General features: G+C 41.6%; 1 protein-coding gene across 1 annotated transcript in view; it reads right to left on the reverse strand.

Annotated features, from left to right (window-relative positions):
* Nucleotides 1-21,132, reverse strand: part of KIF14 (kinesin family member 14) — a 47,298-nt gene that overhangs the window by 13,878 nt on the left and 12,288 nt on the right. The window contains exons 9-21 of the mRNA XM_059937416.1: nucleotides 20,412-20,527; nucleotides 19,014-19,186; nucleotides 17,918-18,065; nucleotides 17,560-17,623; nucleotides 16,780-16,964; nucleotides 13,693-13,795; nucleotides 12,718-12,878; nucleotides 10,197-10,344; nucleotides 9,230-9,382; nucleotides 7,829-7,955; nucleotides 5,753-5,846; nucleotides 5,093-5,225; nucleotides 2,259-2,359 (exon numbers count right to left, since the gene is read on the reverse strand). Coding sequence (XP_059793399.1) covers nucleotides 2,259-2,359; nucleotides 5,093-5,225; nucleotides 5,753-5,846; nucleotides 7,829-7,955; nucleotides 9,230-9,382; nucleotides 10,197-10,344; nucleotides 12,718-12,878; nucleotides 13,693-13,795; nucleotides 16,780-16,964; nucleotides 17,560-17,623; nucleotides 17,918-18,065; nucleotides 19,014-19,186; nucleotides 20,412-20,527 — 1,706 coding nt within the window. The remainder of the gene's footprint in view (nucleotides 1-2,258; nucleotides 2,360-5,092; nucleotides 5,226-5,752; nucleotides 5,847-7,828; nucleotides 7,956-9,229; nucleotides 9,383-10,196; nucleotides 10,345-12,717; nucleotides 12,879-13,692; nucleotides 13,796-16,779; nucleotides 16,965-17,559; nucleotides 17,624-17,917; nucleotides 18,066-19,013; nucleotides 19,187-20,411; nucleotides 20,528-21,132) is intronic.

A 21,132-nucleotide genomic window follows, 5' to 3' on the forward strand; every position in this document is an offset into this window, starting at 1 on the left:
AGAAGTTTTCAAAAACATCTCTGCCAAATGAAAACACCTGATTTCGAAATCTTAGAAAATGTTGTTTTGATTTTTCAGTAACAATTTAAGTTTCTGTTGATTCCCTAATTGTCAACCTAAAAGTCAGCGGGATTTAAGATGTAAATTATTAACCGTCAATAGGATAAAATTTTAATGTTAATTCTTATTGCTCATATTTGATCCACACGTCTAAGTACACAAAACTTATACCTGTTTATAATAAAACAATAAGAAATCAGTACTTTTTAAATCTAAAGGAATTTATAAACCACACTCTCATGAATCTGTAGGGCTGGTTTGAATTCTGGGAGGCTTATGCCACTCTGGGCTGGTGCAAGTGTCCCAGGCCCCATCTGCCCAATTCCACTCCAGGACGAGTTTGCTCATTTTAGTGCCAGAGCCCACCTCTGTTTTGACGTCCTCAGGACAAATCACCTAAAGATATCACTTATCTTTTCATTGGAATTGGATCAGAAATCATATCCTCTGTGTATCCCAAGATTTCATGTTATTCAATACACATTAGGTGCCCGATAACAAGAACTGCCATTCACAGAACAGCCACGGACAAGGTTGGATCTCAAACCCTCACAGCAACCCTGCATCATCACCGTCATCGGTCCCGTATCGGAGACCACAGTGGTCACCGGAGAAGCAGCTGCTCCTCACGGGTGCCCCTGCCCTGTCTCCAGCTCACAGATGAGAAAACTGAAGCCTCGAGACGTCCTGCCCTGGGCGCCCGGCCACATGGGGCCAGCACGAGGACTCAGGACTCGGTGGGACCTGTGACTCTGCACAGCACGAGCCTGCAGCGGACGCACTCAAGGAGCCCAGAGTCTGTTTAAAGCACACGCTCTGTGTTTCCTTCGGCTTGAGATACGAGCTGCCACGTACATAACATATAACGTGAACGCGACGTCTTGGCTATTTCTTACTCTAGCTTAGCAGCTAGAATGCAGGAAATAAAGCAAAAGTCACAGGTAATTAAGTAGTTCCACCTCTTTGAGGAGAGTTTATACAAATGAGTTTAAAATAAGCATGGTCAAAACCAAGAGAGGCCTAAAAAGGTTTAGAACCCAAACGGACGCTGAGCTGTGCTGAAGGCGATGAAGTTGAAACTACATTTAACCAGAAACTCGCTGTTCTTCCCTCTGCCACAGAGAGGCCGGGTGACTCTGGACAAGAGCCTTACCTCTTTAAACCCTTCGTTACTTCGCCTGTCAAATGGGGGTAAGGAGAGCAGCAGTTCTGCGGTGAATGAGACTCTGCTCCGCAGGCACCCAGTACACGTTCTATCTATGGTGATGCTTCTGCTGGATGAAACGCCACTGACCTTTACAGCCTGAAAATTCCCGAATCCCTTCTACAAAGTCTTAGACCTCAGTGTACACCTGGATGACCCCCAGGAACCTCAAACTCACCGCGTCCAAAATAGTCTCCTTACCGTCCACCTCAGGGAACGCCACCCTCCCCTAGTCGCTCGGCCAGGACCCGCCTGCAGCCCCGCATCACTGTCACCCCACACCAGCCACCGAGGCCCGTGATCCTGCCTCGCGGATGCCCGTAGACCTCCCCTCCTCCGCAGCCCCTGCCCAGCCTCGGGTCAGGTCTTCATCAACCTGCCCCACCCCAACTTTCCTCCACGCCAGGTCTCGGAGGGCAGGGAGTATTCTGTACTTATCCTCGTATCCTCAGGACACGGCAGCCAGCAGTCCTGCTCAAAAACCGAAGCAAGGGGCTAACCGAGTGCCAGGACGAAGGCCTTCCTACTACAGCATGCGCCTCGCTATAACCTAAGCACCGGGGCGTGCAGAAGCAGCAGCCACTGACGGTGGGTCTTGCATGTCTCAGTCAACAAGCAACACGCGTCACGTACAGGAGTCCTCGAGCACCGTGATTTAGTGCTCTGAGGCGCTCAGACTAACTTAACGGCATTCCAAACTCTATAGCTTACAATCAAATGTCATAGACTATGCCAGGTTTTTGAGAAAGGGTAAAGTAATAAACACTGTTCATCTTTATAGGAAATGAGATTTATGCCAGTCTAAGTTGTTCTTAAAACTTATATGGTAAAATACTGAGGATATTTCTTCGTATTCTAACTGAATATAAACATTCTAATGCCCTAGGTGCTGTAATTTGATCAGTGACATACTGGGTTCCCTTCCCAGATATCCACCATGACAACAGATAGTTCTTTTGAGAAGGAAGAAAGCCAGCAACACAAATGTCCTCACCTCCTTCTGGAAAATGAAGACACTGGAACATTTGTGATGTCAGGTTCCCATTCATCTTCAGGGTCGCAAAAGACATCTTCACCCTTGTTACTACAGTGGCTCTAAGAAAATTAAATATATAGTTTCTAGTAATTATGGGTTAAAAATGTTTAGCAACTAAGGGAAAAACGTTTCCTTTGTTGCATTTATAAAATTCACAAAATTATAGATTATCTAGATAATGTTAAAAGTAAAAAAATCGCATTCCTGATAAAATTTTTAAAAATCACATGACACTAGGAATTATACTAAAAGAGATCTACTAATAAGAGCAACAGAAATCATTAAATAATTCAGAAATAATAAACGTGATTTAGAAAACATAGAGAAAACAAAAACGATAGCATCCTCAGGAGAAAAATAAAAGAATAATCTGACAACATTAAGGGGACCTAAATAGACACTTCTCCAAAGAAGATATACAGATTGCCAACAAACACATGAAAGGATGGGATGCTAAACATCACTGATTATTGGAGAAATGCAAATCAAAACTACAATGAGGTGTCACCTCACACCGGTCAGAATGGCCATCATCAAAAAATCTAGAAACAATAAATGCTGGAGAGGGTGTGGAGAAAAGGGGACCCTCTTGCACTGTTGGTGGGAATGTAAACTGATACAGCCACTATGGAGAACAGCATGGAGGTTCCTTAAAAAACTAAAAATAGAACTACCATATGACCCAGCAATCCCACTACTGGGCATATACTCTGAGAAAACCATAATTCAAAAAGAGTCATGTACCCCAGTGTTCATTGCAGCTCTATTTACAATAGCCAGGACATGGAAGCAACCTAAGTGTCCATCGACAGATGAATGGATAAAGAAGATGTGGCACATGTATACAATGGAATATTACTCAGCCATAAAAAGAAACGAAATTGAGTTATTTGTAGTGAGGTGGATGGACCTAGAGTCTGTCATACAGAGTGAAGTAAGTCAGAAAGAGAAAAACAAATACCATATGCTAACACATATATATGGAATCTTAAAAAAAAAATGGTCATGAAGAACCTAGGGGCAGGATGGGAATAAAGACGCAGACGTAGAGAATGGACTTGAGGACACAGGGAGGGGGAAGGGTAAGCTGTGACAAAGTGAGAGAGTGGCATGGACATAAATACACTACCAAACGTAAAATAGCTAATGGGAAGCAGCCGCATAGCACAGGGAGATCAGCTTGGTGCTTTGTGACCACCTAGAGGGGTGGGAGAGGGAGGGTGGGGAGGGAGATGCAAGAGGGAAGAGATATGGGGATATATGTATATGTATAGCTGATTCACTTTGTTATAAAGCAGAAACTAACACACCATTGTAAAGCAATTATACTCCAGTAAAGATGGTAAAAAAAAACAAAAACAAAAATAAAAAAACAAAGAGACAAATTTGAATTAGCTTTGACACAAAATATTAATTTAATGAATCAGTATTTTTGGAAATGAATACATTAACCAATAACTATAAAATGCTTAAAGCAATATCTGGTCAATATTAACTGTGGAATAAATTATTATGAATTATTTCTAATAAAAAAAAGATTCAATCACTTCCTGGTTGAATATATTGATCATGATAATAATCTATATTTTAATTTAAATATTTAAAGCAATACCAATTAAAGTGCTAGCAAAATAAATATAGAGATTGATTCAGGAATAGTATAACTAAATGGAAAAATAAGTAAAGAATATTGCAACAAACAGTTGAAAGTACGAATGTAAGGTAACTCACCCATCAGATTTTAATGTATATGTCAAGGCAAGAATTATCAAATGACCTCAATACAGTTTTTTGTTTTTCTAATTACACAAGCAATTCACATTCACTGTAGAAAATCTGGAAATTATTAATACATATAAACACAAAGAAAAAAATTTCAACCACTTGCAACCCCATCATTTAGAGGCAAACTGTCAGTGCTTTTGTATGATTCCCTTCAGCCTTTCTGTATTTTCTATTGTGAATATACCTTGCATTCCATTCCTGGAATTAACCCTACTTAATCATGGTATAAATATTCTCTAAATACAACCTTGGGTTTGACTTACTAACATTTCTTTCAGGATTTTTATAGCTGTGTTCATATTAAGATTGGTTTGTAAATCTCTTTTGAATCATCTTTTCAGTTTTTGTGGGTTTTGTTTTGATTCTAATCAGTTATTCTAGCATCGTAACTGTGACACTTTCTATTCTTTGTTACCTTCTAGAATAGTTTAAATGTAACAGGATTTGTCTGTTTTTTGGAGGTTCAAAAGTGCTTACCTATGAAATTGACTGGGATCAGCATCTTTTTTTTTTTACCAATTTTTTTTTCCAGGCTAGTTCACTGACAAACTTTTCAATTTATTGCTTGGTTATTCACCTATTAAATCAACTTTCATAATTTCTCTTTTTCTAGAAAAATCTTTACTTTCTAGAAAATTATTAAACTTATTAGCTTACTTATTAAACTTATTTACATAAAAATGTAATATAATTTTAAAATGCTTGAGATCTTTATTTAAATGCTATGTCCATTCCTAAAATCACATGTTCATCTTTTCAAGGAGCCAAAGCTTGAATTTATAAATTCTAATTTGTCAATTATTACTTTTATTTTTAATGATTCCTTCATTTGCTCTCCTTTGGTTTAGGTTTATTCTTTTCTAGATTGAGTTAACTATTTAGTTTATTTTCATTTTTCCATTACACAATTCAAGCATTAAGGCTATAATCTGGCAGAATCCTGTAAGTTTTTACATATAATATTTTTATTTCAAAAAGTTTATAGAGATGTTAATAATATTCCAAACCTCGTAAAGTTCTTTCATTGCCGCAAGCTTAGACTCAAACTTTTCCAGACTCCAGACAGTTGAGACCCCTAGTTGCAGGTTACGAACCTGAATACAAGTGTCAGAACTACTTCCTTTATCTGATACAACATGTCTGAAAGAAAAACCAAAGAAAAAAAATGCTTCTCCTAAAACATACATAACCTAGATAGAGTTTTCCGAATTAGAATGACTCCCATAAAAATTCAGACCACTGATTAAATCTCTCCATAGTTAAGTATTTTTGTTATACTAATAATCATGTCTAGTATATACTATATTAAAATAACTTCTTATATAATAATTTCTTAAAAGTTCTAATATTATATATTCCTTTTAAAATGTGGAATACTTATAAATTCTCAACTCAAAAGAAAATCAGTGAATTCCTAAAACATCTAAAATTATTCTGTTTATAAAATATATGAGTATGTTAATTGCTGAAAGCCTTTTTCACTCCAGAGTGAGCTCTGAGAGGGGAATCTGGAAGTGCCCCTGGGGATTATGACACCCGCTTGCTCCTGGACAGGCATGTAGGATACCATGTCCTTAGAGAAACTAAAACAGAAAAAAATCACATGAAGCGTGAAGCGTGACTAGTTTAAAACAACGAATTACTTTACAAATAAGATAATCACTCACCTGCCAAAAACATAATTCTTTTTTAACTTGTTGCTGATGGTATTGGCTTCCTGAATCATCACGGAGAGTTTCATGGAGCTCCAACTGGGCTGAACTAGCAGAGAGCACACGGAGAAGATTCAGAACACGTATGTGAGCACTAACACACCACCAGGCACAACATGTCCTGAAAAAAAACTGACTTCAAACGAATGGTTTTAACGATGCATCACAGAAGGTGAAGGTGATAACTCAGTAACTTTTCTTCAAGCCTCACTGGTGAAATAAAATATTCTTCATACAAAATGAGGTCTTTCACCTGTGGAGGCACGGAAGAAAACTGAAGTTCACAGAGAGAGGATACGGGTTTTGTAAACAAGGAAATGCTAAAGATGCTGCTTTTCCTTCTAATATTTTTAAAGATTTTTTTTTCTAATTTCTTTTTTTCCTAACTTCTAATTTATTTAAAGTATTAGGTAAAGTATACTACAGCCTTAACTTAAATAGAACCACAGTCCTTTTTTATTTTGCCTGAAATTTCAAAAATAGATAGATAGATATAGACAGAAACAGAGATATATCAGGACATAAAAACACTTTCAGTCCACAATTCCACGTTCCTAATTCAAATTTAAGATTTTATCATAAACATTTTCTATATTGTTCAGTCAAACTTATAACCAGCATTCCATTACAAACATTTTTTTGGAAGAGTGAAATTCATTGTTCATGTGGATAAAAAAAATCAAGTATTTATTGCATGGTACTGTTTTAGGACCTAAGAGGAATAAAAACATGTATTAATACAATGTTCTTATCTCTCACAACAGATGTAACAGTTTCAAGGTAATTTAAAAACAGAAGTTATGGAAAGTATACGGCACAACTACCAAGTATTCTTGCTAAAACACTGAACCTGGATGACGGGTGCTTTGCAGGGTATGTAGAGGCACAGGAACCAGCTAAGCAACAGCCTGGACATACAGTCAGCAAACCCAGAATCTGCGAAACTCTACAGGGAGACAACCTGGCTTCTTCAATACATGAATTACAAGGGGACAGAGAGAGAGGAAGGAAGAGCCAGCTGACAGATTAAAAGAGACTTAAAAGGCACATCTAGCAAACACAGGGGGGGTGTGGACCACATTTGTATCCTGATTCAAACAAACCGAATATATTTTAAAAATTATGAAATAGTCCACAAAATTTGAATAGGGACTAGATATTTGATGTGTAAGAAATTATTAATATTTTTAGGTGTAATAATAATATCAGAGTTATGCTTCAAAGAGTGACAGAGAAAGAGAGAAAAGAGAGTTCTTATCTAACTTGGAGATACATAGTGAAGTATTTACAGATCAAGTGATAGGATGTCTGGGATTTGCTTCAGAATAGTCCAGGGGGGCAGGGGGATTGAGCACGGCTGGAACAAAACTGAACATGTGTGGGTAATTGTTGAAGATGGATGATAAGTATGGAAGAGTTTACTGTAGTAATCTCTCTGCTTTCATAGTTTATTTGAAACTTTCTATAATTAAAAAAAGAAAGTTTACATTAAACATCCTGTGTTTGGGGAATTCCCTGGCGGTCCAGTGGTTAGGACACTGTGCTTTCACTGCCGGGGCCTGGGTTTGATCCCTGGTCGGGAACTAAGATGGCACAAGCCGCCCGGCACGGCCAAATAAATAAATAAATATTTGGAAAAAAATGCTGTGCTCTACACAGGAATGTAGAAATGTACAAAAAAATAACAACTTTCAAGTGAGAAAGAAAACGAAGTATGCAATGCTTAAGCACAACTCAGATTAATAATTCTTATAAAATAAGAATTAAGGATTAGAGTAAGACATTTTAAAAAGCATAATACACATTAAAATAATACTTGGAATTCTGTTTACTATTTGCTTATATAACTAAATATTCTAAAAAGTGAATATCCTAAAAATAATCATTCATACAAATTTATCTAGATCCAGAGAAGTCAGCAACATCCAGAAAAAAATTTTTGAATATACAAAGATAATTAACATTTTACTAATTGTATGAAATAACATACATAACTTTAGAAAATACCTGCTAAAATCGTCCTATACTCACTTGTGAAAGTTTTATCCCTATTACTCTGATTTTGCTGTAGAATTTGTACTTCCTTAGCAATCCTTTGTTTCTCGGTTTCTAAAGCTTCCAGAATTCTTGCATGGCGGATCCTGTGGTCTTCTAAAGCCTAATTGATATTCATTCACGTGGAGTCGTACACGAGAACGTGCAAAGAGAGAAATCATAAAACCAGACTGACAATGGTAATGCACTACATAATTCTCATTTCACAGTACGTGTATTATTAAGCATAAAGGCTTTTAAAACATGATTTATAAAGTATCTTTATAAAATGATTTTTTTCCCCACAACAAAATCATTAGGAATTTTTGATAACATAGATTAATCTTTTCCTCCCCGTTGATAGGAGCATAAAAACCTTCAGAAAAAAAAAAAAAAAGGAAAAAAACTACTCAACAAGTTGTTGACTAAATTAAAACGTTAAACTAAAAATACACCTAAAAACCTCACTTGACACAAATAAGCCTTATACTAGCCCACTAATGATAATTGTTTTCAAGATGTAAACACGTCTGTTTTTCTCTTAAAACTCTCTGGGGTGGCTCACTAGCCCCTCCGTGCTCTAGAATCAGCTAATATATGTATTCTCACCACTTTATAGTACCGGTACTCTGGGGTTACTGCGAGTATCTTCCTCTACGCCCAACCCCACCATAAACTTAGGAAGAAAAGAAGGAAAACTGCCATTTGAGAGTAAAACTTGAAGATATAAGAAGTCGCAGCAGAGACGAAAGCAGGGGCTCTCCCTTCGGGATTCAGGGCCCCCCTCCGGGGCTGGTTAGAAGGGATTCCGGCCCCACCGCAGAGGATGTGATTCGGCAGTTCTGGATGGACCGAGAGCTGCACGTCTACCAGGTGGTGCTGAGGCTGCTGGTCCAGCACCTGGAGAGCCACCGTGAGCTGCCCTTGGAAGATGCCTCTGTGCTCAGAGAGGTGAGGGAAGTCAGTGCCTGAGCGCCCAAGGCTGAGGTAGTTCCCTGAGGACGCACGTGGGCACACGGCCTGCTAGCTGCTCTCTCCACCCTGGCACCGGGATGTAACCCGTAAGAGCTGAGCCGTGCCTCCTTCTATATACCATGCCCTAGTATCACCTCACTCCTTACATCGTTCGGCATGACTGACCACAGGGTCGCTCTGGACGCAGGGAAAGAGAACACTCGACTGGAACTCGCTGGAAACAACAGCTCTGTCCCTTTGAAAAGATCTGTGTGATAATGTGTGAGCACATCGTGAGGACAGAGGCTTTCAGGCAGGAAGACCCTTCTCACCTGCAGACCTGGATTTGGCCATCGCCCATCAAGAGACCATAAGCTCTTTAAAAAAAAAGAAAAATCCAGCTTTTCCTCAAGATAGCTCAGACTAGCTATAAAATGAAATTACCTGTTTTGTAGCCAAAGTCTCCATTTCTAACCGCTTTTTGTTGACATATATTTCCTGTTCAAAACGCTGCTTTGCCTTTTCTAGTTCCTCAATTTTGTAATTAGCCTTTTGGTTATTAATTTCCTGTAGCTTCTTTCTTTGACATTCTTCTTTCTTTAAAGGACAATAATAAAAAATAAATAGGGCAAAGATACAGAGCAATTCTTCAAAAATGATACCAAAAGTGTACAAAAGTCCCTTTTTAAAAATCAATGCAGGGCTTCCCTGGTGGCGCAGTGGTTGAGAATCTGCCTGCTAATGCAGGGGACACGGGTTCGAGCCCTGGTCTGGGAAGATCCCACATGCCACGGAGCAGCTGGGCCCGTGAGCCACAACTACTGAGCCTGCGCGTCTGGAGCCTGTGCCCCCCAACGGGAGGGGCCGCGATAGTGAAAGGCCCGCGCACCGCGATGAGGAGCGGTCCCCGCACCGCGATGAAGAGTGGCCCCCACTTGCCGTAACTAGAGAAAGCCCTCGCACGAACCGAAGACCCAACACAGCGAAAAATAAATAAATAAATAAATAAAGTAGCTATTAAAAAAAAAAAAAAAAAGAGTAATAGTTTTAAAAAAAAAAAAAAAAAAAAAAAAAAAAAAAAAAAAAAAAAAATCAATGCACAAGAAATTGACTCACAGATAGAAAAGGTGCCCCAGTGCTTCTCCACCCCATCCAGGTTGACTAACCCAACTGAAAATAACCATCACTAGTCAAACCCTTCAGAGCGCTGCCCTCCAGATGGGCTTCTGGGAAGCAGGACTGCCAGCAAACAGGAGAGCCATGGCCTGAGGGCGGGGGGACAGAGCCTCTCTGCTTCTCCTCCCCCCGTAGCAGCCTTGATCTCCCCTCTGACGCTCCCCCAGGGCCCTGCTAGAAACATAAGTTTACGAGGCATGCACGGGCAGAGAAAGAAGACAGTTCTGCCCCTTACCAGTTCTGCTTCCAGGACCTGTATTTTGCTTTCGTACGCAGCTTTCTGAGAGGAAAGCTCTTGCTGAGCCATTTCTTTTACGATCTGGATTCCCTGCATCATTTCTTCCTTTGCTTTCAACTGCGCCTCCTTTATTTCTGCTTCAAGTCTACAAGTAGCAAAATATTCAGTAGTTACAGGGTACTCTGTCAAGAATTCTTCATATGCTATAATAGTTCTTAATCATATTAAGATGTTTTAAATTAAACAAAAGTTCAAATCTCAAAACTTCATTTCTGACATTCTGTCAATAGCATTCTGAAATGTTTATTAGCTCTAGAATTGTTTACACAAAGAAAACATAAAAGGATGAAAATTTGCTTATTTCTAACTTCATTACTATTGCAGATGCTCGATATTTAAGCAAATGCATTTTTCTAATGCTTAAGTTATATAAAAATGTTTTAACTTACATAAAGATATAAAATATATATTTATAACATAAAAATTATGCTACAGTGAACACTGCAGTAAATATTATAGTTAACATTATAGTAAACACAAAATATGGGCATTTTATGTTAAACTAACAATGGTTAGGGCAAAAATTATTTCATATCATTATCTTTCAATTCATGTTTAGGTCATAGATTAGGAATATATTGAAATGCCTCTAAAAGCATGATACATGAGCTGATAAAGCAGGGATTGTACCAAATTTTTCCAATCATCTATAATAATTTTGTAAGCAGACAGGGTGGGGGGTCCCCCAGAGAGAGAGAACCAGGCGGGGCTTTCTTGACAGAAGAGAAGCCATGTTTGGCCTGAGTCATCTTGTGATCTGAGCCTGGACACAGGGCTTGCCCTTGAACAGGTCTCAGAAATCAATGATCTCAAGGGAACAAAAGAACAGTTGTTATCAGGCAAGAGAAGCAACAACAGCAAAGATAAGACAGCAGTTGTGAAGTCTCGCGGCTCTGAGTCAGCGGTGAAGACTAGCCTGAAACTCAGCCACCAGGTCAACGGGAGCCTCAGGGATGGAGATGGTGACCTTCTGTGACCCCCGGGACTTCAGTCAACTGAAGCCTGGACTCTGTCGATCTTTGCCCTGATTCTATGCTGACTTCTCCGCTGCTCAGGCCCCTTCATGAACACGCATGTACCCTTAGCTTAAAACCTCCCCAGTCTTACTGTTGGGGAAGCACGGCTTTGGGAAAGTTCCCCATGTGTTCCTTACTTGCTCCAAGTAATAAATCCTTCCTTCTCCTGATCTTTGGCCTGGCTGTGTCTTTTGGCTTGACACCCACCAAGAGGTGAACCCAGTTTTCAGGTAACACTTAGACATTTTGAGAAGTCAAAATATTAAATTACTTTTCACTGTATGGGGGGAAAAGGATTGGTGATTACAGAAAACTAAAAGCTTCTTTCTTCTCAACAAAACTCGATGCTTTAACAATTGTGCTGCATAAAATTTCCATACCCAATTTTACTGAATTAGAATAAGAATGTCAAGAGAAAGAGGACCTAATGGCTACCAGGGCCTGGGGGGAGGGGGTAGCCGTTGCATAGTGGGTACAGAGGCCCAGCTGGGTGATGAGAAAGTTCTGGAGACATAATATGGTTGAGGCTGCACAACACTGTGAATGTGCTTAACACCACTGAACTGCACACTTAAAAATGGCTAAAAAGGTGAATTTTATGCTATGCATGTTGTACCACAACTTTAAAAAAAAAAAACAAAAGAGGGCAAAGCAAGCTCAGACTTTTGAAAAGGCGACAAAGCAGGGTTCGCGTGGCCCACCCCGGTCATCCTTCCCGCCCCCGCCTCCCTCCTCTGTGCGGACATTTCCCTCCCCGCGACCCCGAGATGCCCGTCTCGCCCCCCAGCCTCCACCGCACTGCAGCCCGGGGCCCGTCTGCACCGCCCTCCACCCTCCAGACCTGGGCCACAGTCACCGTTCTGCAAATGTGATCCCCATCATGTCTGTCTCATGGCTCCTTAAATTCTCTTACGACCCCATAACCTTTAAGATAAAGTCCAAATGCTTTAGCGTTTTATTCCTGTGTTACTTGCCATTTATTTTACAGGGATCCTGCTTAAATCAGAACTCCTACAATATTGCCTCAGCTAAAACTGGGGCAAAAGAAGAAAAGTGAATAAGGGTCCACTCCCCAGGCTTCCCCTGGCCGACTCCCTCCCAGGGGACATCTTCTCACGAGACCTTCGCTGACCCCTGGTCGGGGCAGGAGTCACCCCAGGAGCTCCACACGGTGCAGGGCTCTGTCAGGGCACTCTGTCTGTCTGTCCGTCAGCCCCATGAGAAGATGAATTCCTCCAGCGTAGGAGCTAAGTTTGTTTGTTGAGTGAACGCACACAGAAGAGCAAGGATCATGTCACTAGAAATCAGCACCCAAAGAGTTAACGAGTGCAGTCAGGACAACCTGATTAAGGCTCTCCACAGCCCTCTCCCGTATACTTACTGTTTCATACCAACAAAAATACTTACTGTAAAAAAAAAAAAAAAAAAAAAAAAATACTTACTGTAATCTCTGTGCCGTCAGCAAGTCATTTTTTGCAAATTCAAAGTCTCTTGGACCCTCACTCACAAGAGTATCTCTACTGGGCGGTCTTTCCCCTTTCTGGACTTCTACTGGATGATTAAATCTAAAATAATGATCACCGCCAAGAATCACCCGATCACCCTAAAGCACACAAAAAATTTACTCCTTGAGGTGAGTCTGAACCAAAAAATTCCGTGGAACAAATCCTTATGTTCAACAATTCAATACAGTCTAGTATCACTAATGATAAACATAAAAATCACTTATGAAATGCTTCCTACAGGCCAAGAACTGCATCCGACACTCTACACATACACCATCTCACTGACGTCTCACAACTGTGCATGTTATTACCCCAGTTTTAGGAATGAGGAAACTAACAGAGCACAGAGCTTAACAGTAACAGTGATAAGCGCACACCGAGCTCACTGTCTGCAGACACTGTAGTAAGAGCTACGCATGAATTCTTTCACCTACTCCTCCCTTGTCCCTCCTGAAAGACAGGATATATACTACCAAGTGACCATATGTCTCGCTCTGCCTGCAACAGAATAGTTCATGCCCGTTCTCCTAATATAATTACTAAAGTGCTCTCAAAAGTGTCCTGACATAGGTGACATGCAATCACCCCGAGCTTAATAACTTCAAAGGCCATATGGCAAGTGGCAGGGCCAGGGCTTTGACGCTGTCTGGCCTGATTCCAAAGCCCAGCTCTTCCCGGGACACATAATGCTGCTGCTGGTGGACAGCTCCTTGGGGGCTGGTCCACCCACCATAACAGAACTGCGGTCTCTGCGCAAAGGCAGGCAATTCGTGAAATAAGAAAACGTAAGAACCAGAAAGTCCTTCATCCCGTTCACTACTGATCTTACAGAGGAGAGAACCGGGCTCAAAAAAACTAAATCACGTGCCCAAAGTCAAACAATTTCTCACATCTTAGCAGCAGCCAACTTACATGATGTAATACCGTGGGTTCCAAAATAAGTCTTCCATTTACATATGTCTTTGCTTCCCCAGCTGGGATGATACTCACTGTCCCATCAAAATTGTTGACAGTGCTGTGAAAACAGGATGCACACTGTTACAATTACAGGACAGACTAACAGGTAAGAAAGAGGCAATACAGATAATCCTCCTTGGGTTATTCCTTTAGTGGTAAGGTTCATATCAATTTGTGACCATAATAACTTAGAACTCTCTTATTTTCCTTCAATCAGATTTTGAAGGTTTGGTGAAAAAGCCTGGCTTCTCTAGCAATTCTATCCTCCAGTGGTGGGAAAAATTTTCATCGTATGTATTTTGATTAAAACTACTTAAAAAAAAATACCAACCCCTCTTCCCCAGAAATGGAAAAAAAAAGTACAAAAACATTAAAGGAAAATACACTAAAATACTGACAGTGGTTTATTTAAGAATGGAAGAGTTTTAAGTGTTTTTATGTTTTACTTTTCTAACTTTCTGCTTTTATTTATGAGTTTTAATAATGGGACAAACAACATTTTCCTCCCATGAAAAGAGGGGTAAAATACAGAGGAAGGAAAAGCACAGAGATAAAAGCACACTCCTTGGACATCTAACTAACTGAACTCTGGCGATAAGATCATACTGTTGAAAATCAGCTATAAATGCTACATATCCTTTCGAGTCTTTTTATTCAGAAAATAGGAAAGAAACTCCAAAATCCAGTTATCTTTGGATTAACTGGACAGAAAGAAAGAGAACACTGTAGCAAAAGCTGAGCCCAAACAAAACCTCTAGCTCCAGACAAGGCTCCGAGAGGTAAAGAACGGTAGTTGGACTTGAGCACCTAGAGAAGAGGACTCGGGAAGTACGGCTCACCCTCCTGCCAGCCCAGCGTCCCAACCCTGCAACGGTTTAAACAAGGCCTGCTTGTTCGGACGCCTCCCCTCTCCCAGTTCTATCGGCTCTGCCGTCAAAAACCCTTGGCCTCAGCATTCTGCCCCCTCCCACCCCCACCTGGCTTCAACCACCAACCCCCCGATCCACCGCTATTTCCCATAAGAACCCCACCTGGATTTGCCTTAACATCAGCTTCTCTCCTTTACCTGAATCGTTCCGTCAACATAAGACACCCTCTCCCTTATCTCCATCACTCGTCAAGGCCAGAGCCCTCTAAGCAGCTTCTCTTTAGGGCTCAAAGCTAGAGGTGAACTTTCCTTCTCTTTCTTTACTTTTAAGCACTAAGTAGCTAAGACCCACCTAATGTTAATATACACTGATGGGTACTGGGGCTCCTTTGTCCACTGAGCCCCACGTGCCAGGTATGTCAGCAGGGAAGACAGACACGAAACCTGCTCTCATGAAGTTCACGGTCCAGACAGTGAGACAAACACCTATCCGTGTACTAAAAGGGGAAACACCAAGTGCTAGGCGAGTGGGGGACTTCCTGGTCCCGCTGGACTCTCAACTCTTTGGGGGCATGTTCTGTATCTTTGCTACAAGTGTAAATAATTCTGGATTTATCTGTTATAGAAAATGGTTAATTAACAGAAGAGCAAGCGGATCTGAGGACCAAGGAGCCGTGCCACGCCAGGTGCAAAGACGTCGTGGAGCTCAAGTACCTAGGCTGTGCAATATTAGTGAGAAAACACACTGTATTTTTGGAAATTTTTTGTATGAACACTGCAGATCACAAAAAAAGTCATATGTTACTTAATATATGGTACTGGTAGAATTGGTTATTCACGTGGAAAATAAATGAATTTAGATCCCTACTTCACACCAAACAAAAAATTCCATACAACTTAAGGACTTAAATGTGAAGGCAAAATTTCAAAACATTTAGAAGATAATTTAGGTGACTGTCTCTATGACGTCAGTGTAGAAATGATTTCTTAAACAAGACACAAAAATTGACAACCATAAAGGAAAAGACTGACGTATGTACTATACTAAGAACTTTGATCCATCAAAAGGCACCATAAGAGAGTGTAAACGATGAGCCACACACTGGAAAAAAGATATTTACAACACATGAAACTCACAAAAGCTTGGCCACCAAAAAAACTCCTACAAATTATGAAAAAAAACCAATACAATCGAAAAATGGACAAAAGACATGAACAGGCAAGTTACCGAAGAGCAAACAAAAATGGCCGAAGAATAGATGAATAGGATTAGTCAAGGAAATGCAAAGCGAATCCCCCGCGAGATGCCATCTCACATCCCCCTGACGGTACCGAGGCTTGGCAAGGACGTGGGGCAACACGTGCCTCAGTGCCAACGGCAGCAGAATTGACAATCATTCCGGAAAACAATCTGAGATTACCTCGTAAAGGTGCGTATGCACAGATTCTACAGCCTGGTATCTCTGCTCCTAGACACACAACTTAAGAGTGACTCCCAAACTTTAAAATCATCATTATAGGGTAATAGAAAGATCATCAGACCCACACAGCACAGCGGGGCAAACGGAAAGGCCTGGCCGCCCAGGTTCCTAGCGGCTGCCCCGAGGGCCCTAACTCAGTTTTTGAAACTTGCTCCAGAGAAGCTCTGCCCGTTTGTACCAGGAGACGCATCCAAGAGCGCTCACAGCAGTACTGTGGGAGCAAAACATGAGAAACCACCCAAACGTCTACCAACCAAGTAGACAGGTAAACTCATACAACAGGATACTTTACAGCGGAAAAATGAGAGAGCATCAACATGGATAAATCATGAAAACACACTGGGGAGCTACAACAGTTTACATATACTATCACCCTAACAACACATACAGTATCATTCAATTCATATGAACAAATTTTAAAATTTGTCGATCCAATCAAAAATCCTGCCATAGATGATGGATAGAAGTTTAGATCTATTGGCTGAGGGATAACTTCTGATAGAGCGATACTACATCATATCTCATATTGAGAGTAACTGACCTGCCATCCCTACAAAACACCCAGATTGTCTGTTTTTCCTGGCTAAAAGATGCATTCGGAGACTTATACCAAAGAATCAGTGTGAGAGAATGCCTCATGTGAAGGAAACCGCAAGTCATCAAGACCCGGAAAACCACTGGGGAGGGGCGCACCAGTGCTCGTCGGCGATCAGCACCCCCGACAACTGAATGTCATGGCTCGAGTTGGGTTTATACTTTCCGACTGTAGTTGTTCCCTCTTTTATCATATATAACAGTATCTCCGACAGCTGAGGGTCTTCATTGAGATTGACCAGGTTTGGCAAGTGGTTGTCCATTTGAAATGTAATTCCTGCTTTCTAGTAGAAGTCAGAAAAAAAATTAACTTTAATCACAAGCATGAAACTGTTAGATCCACCTAAAACATTAAACATTAAAGTCACGGTATGTGGGACTCAGTTAATTAACGGTCCCTTAGACCCTCTCGTCGCGACTTCCCCGTAAATGTGACCACCATACTTCTTAGACTCCCAGGGAGACGCTGACCCTCTGTGTCCTGACACCATCCTCAGCCCACTCATGGCTCAACCCAGCATCACCAGGTGTGCCGGATCTCACCCACCGACGTCTACAGCAGGTCAGGCCCTGCCGCGGCGTCTCCACTGCCGTCACCTTGGTTCAGACCCGTAGCACCTCCCGCCTGAACCAGAGGCAGCCTTCTGACCACCCTGCCAACAGCTCCTCTTGCTTTCAGTCCTGCTCACACCCTACACCAAAGTAATTCTGAACTAATTCTCAAAATGTCAATTCCCTGGTCAGACACTTTCAAGGATTTCCCACTTCCTACAGGATAAAACAAATTCCTTGGCCTGGAATTTGAGAAATTACATCTGTATATTTACTGCCATATTTCTTTGCAAGTTTTCAAATCAGTTTAGGGAGTTGAAACGATACCTGTAACTCCTTTGTTACTTGAAGTTTTCTTTTTTCAGCTTGTTCAAGTTTTTCTTTCCACATTCTTACCAAAGACAAACAAGAGTTTAAAAGAGTTAAAAATATCCAGATTTATAAGACTGAGAATCAAGAGACAATCAATCGAGATTAGGACACCACTTAGGAATATTTAAAACCTAATGGTCTGGGGATAAGCTGCTCTATTCACAGGGAAGGCAGGGATAAAGGCAGACTCCGGTACCTCCTCAGCCTCCCGTCCCCACCTCCATCCCCCTCCCCCTCTCCCACATCTCGCCCCAGGCCAGTGAAGTGATTCCAGGCAATACCCACAGCATCTAAGGTAGTGACCAGAGCCCACCTTTGCATTTCTGCCATGTCTCTCTCCTGCTGATACAGCTTCATTCTCAAGGATGTTATTTCTTGCCGACAGAGCCTATATCGCTCAGGGTCAATGTTCTGACTGTTTCTTTGAGCAGCTTTTAACTTTTCAATTTCTGCTTTCAAGTCTAAATATTTGTAGAAAGATGCATGATTAATAACATCTGATATATAGTAATTCCCACACGAGACATAACCCTCCAGTCTTCTATTTTATTTGAAGTTTTAAATACTTGCAGAAATTTTAATTACCTACAAATCTATCTAAACTTTACCTGAAAAACTGCTCCCCTATTAATGAATTTCCCTCCCTCATAAGCAGTATAGCCACGTAATGTGTCGTCCAAAGCGGGACACCTTTGAGAAGGACCGGGGACACCATCCATCACACTGGGATGACAGCCATGAACCAGGACTGCCCAGGCAAACCATACTCATAAAGACGTGTTAGATAAAGATGACAGATTTCCCAAGCTGGAATTCAGAATACTTATTTTTAATGAAAATGGTCCCATTTGTAAACGAGATGGGATCCAAACAGGGAAAGATGGAGCACGAGACGGCAAATCCATCCTCCTCTGGCCCACACCTCTGAGGGATCTATTCGCCTTCCGCAAGATCCCTGAGCAGGTGAGCAAGAGAAGGAGGACTCGGCGTTGACGAAGGGAGGCCCGTGCTAGAAACCCAGGATCAAACAGCCTTTGGGTCAATGAACTAAGCGGAAGCAGAGGTGAGAGACAGACAACGGCGGAAAGGCCACAAGAGGAAAAGTAAAGGACATTATTGTCCCTGTGCTGCACAGGCGCACGCCTCAGTCCACAGAGGGTTTCCTACGCTGGCTCTTTCCCCTTCTCCCACCCCACTTCCCAGCTTTTTCTGATTGTTCCCCATTATCCTCTTTCCCGCCATCCTTCCATCCGCCTTCCTCATCAGTGTGGAATGATGACTAGGAGCTATTACACAGATATGAGAGAAAAAGCTTTAACTGCCTTAAACTGCATATTTTCATCGCTGAAATGAGTATTTGAGACTAAACTCTTGCAAGATAATCTTTAAGTCTGTAGGGAACTGTTGACCTCTGATCAACTTGGCGCTCACGTCCTCGTTGACCCTGGCGGCGTTGACTATCATCCGGGCCTGGGTGGCGTATCTCAGCGTGCTCAGGGTCTCCTCCACGCTGCTGGCCGCCGGGCTGACCGTGGCGATCATCGACGTTTTGGAATTTCCGCTCAGACTTTCCTTCAGCAGCCTTCAAGGAAAACAGTCACAATTCGACTTTGTTTCTACAGCGACCTCATGACAACTACCTGGAGAGCACAACGCAGACTAACGGGATATGTAATGCAGTATTATGCTCCTCACTCAAACACCAGTTAGAATTTTTTGGTATTTGTAGCTACTTTTAGATCTCTGAGCACTTTATTTCATCTCACACTTTTTATTTATTTATTTTGGCCGCGCAGCTTGTGGAATTTTAGTTCCCCGACCAGGGATTGAACCCAGGCCCTCCGCAGTGAGAGCGCCGAGTCCTAACCACTGGACCGCCAGGGAAAGTCCCTCGTCTCACACTTTTTATATTGTTTTGTGAAGCGATAGTCTGTGCAAAGATTTTAAAATATGGTTAACTCTCCAATATTTAGTAAAATCCCTCTCCCCATACTAGACTGTGAGCTACTTCAGGGGCGGGACCGTGTGTCTGGTCACCCTTGTATTTCCAGGGTCACCAGAGCCCTTCAAAGCAGCTGCTCAAAAGTGCAGAAAATGATGGATGAACATATAAACACAAATTTTGTTTTCTATTATATGCAAAAGCCTTATTTTAGAAGGAAAAAGATCATGAGACTAAAAACTCTATATTTATGAATGCAGAGTAAATTATTCCTAACTTTCAAAAGTTACTCTTAATTTTCAAAAGGCATTAAAAAAATCAGATTGTTCCCTTACAGGTTTTGAGATGGCAATTATAATATAATAAGTCAAATATAACGATACACTGCTGTCAACAGTGATGCAGTCCGTATCAGATTGGGTATTAAATCAACACAGATGTAATCTGACTGTAATAGATCTGAAGTTAAATACATGTTCATTAATGAAAATACTTTTTGAACACTTACACGCCAGCCAGTGTGTGCTAAACTTCACTTCACACACATAGTAATGTGTTTGGTGATACCATATATGCTCAAACATCAGGCACTAATAATAGTTCATTCATCATTTAACCCTCATCACAACCCTAAAAGACAGGTATTGATATTATCCCCATTTTACAGATGAGGAAACAGGCTGGAGGACTATTAAGTGATGTGCCCAAAGTCACACAGTTTGTAGGAAGCACAGCTGAGCTCAAGTCCAGGTAGCCTGGCTCACCACTGCTCTGTCCCAGAGTCACATGAAGTCAGTCTATGCCCTTTTCCCCAACAGTACTCACTCTATTTTGTACAATTCCTTATACTCCAAAAGCTACTTGCCATGTGAGGACAGACTCGCGGTAAGGAATGAATGTTCTCCTCCCGCTGGCCTGCTCGGAGAGCGCGGATATGACCTTTCCCAGGGTCAGCAGGGACTTGTTAATACTCACGCCTTCCTGGGGACAAGACCAAACATTTTAATTGAAAGGAACTGCTCAGCAATAAATGTATTTCACAAAATATATTTCTTCCTCCATATAATTACTGAGGAAATACTTTCTTCCATAAACTACCAACTTTCTTCAGACTCAAAATTTACTAATTGACTCTGAGAAGCAATCATAACCAAGAACTACGGGTTCCTCTTTAAGTCTCAGCAACACAGTCTATAAAGTGCATGGACAGAGAGGTTACTCTTGGTTAAGACTACATGCTTAGGGACTTCCCCGGTGGCACAGTGGTTAGGAATACCGCCTGCCGGTGCAGGGGACACAGGTTCAAGCCCTGGTCCGGGAAGATCCCACATGCTGCGGAACAACTGAGCCCGTGTGTCACAACTACTGAGCCTGCACTCTAGAGCCTGAGAGCCACAACTACTGAGCCTGCAAGCCCCAACTACTGAGCCTGTGCTCCAGAGCCCGTGAGCCACAGCTACTGAGCCTGCCTTCTAGAGCCCGTGAGCCACAACTACTGATCCTGCGCTCTAGAGCCTGAGAGCCACAACTACTGAGCCCGCGAGCCCCAACTACTGAGCCTGCGCTCCAGAGCCCGTGCTATGCAA

Source organism: Balaenoptera ricei, chromosome 1, assembly GCF_028023285.1.
Source record: "Balaenoptera ricei isolate mBalRic1 chromosome 1, mBalRic1.hap2, whole genome shotgun sequence".
NCBI lineage: Eukaryota > Metazoa > Chordata > Mammalia > Artiodactyla > Balaenopteridae > Balaenoptera > Balaenoptera ricei.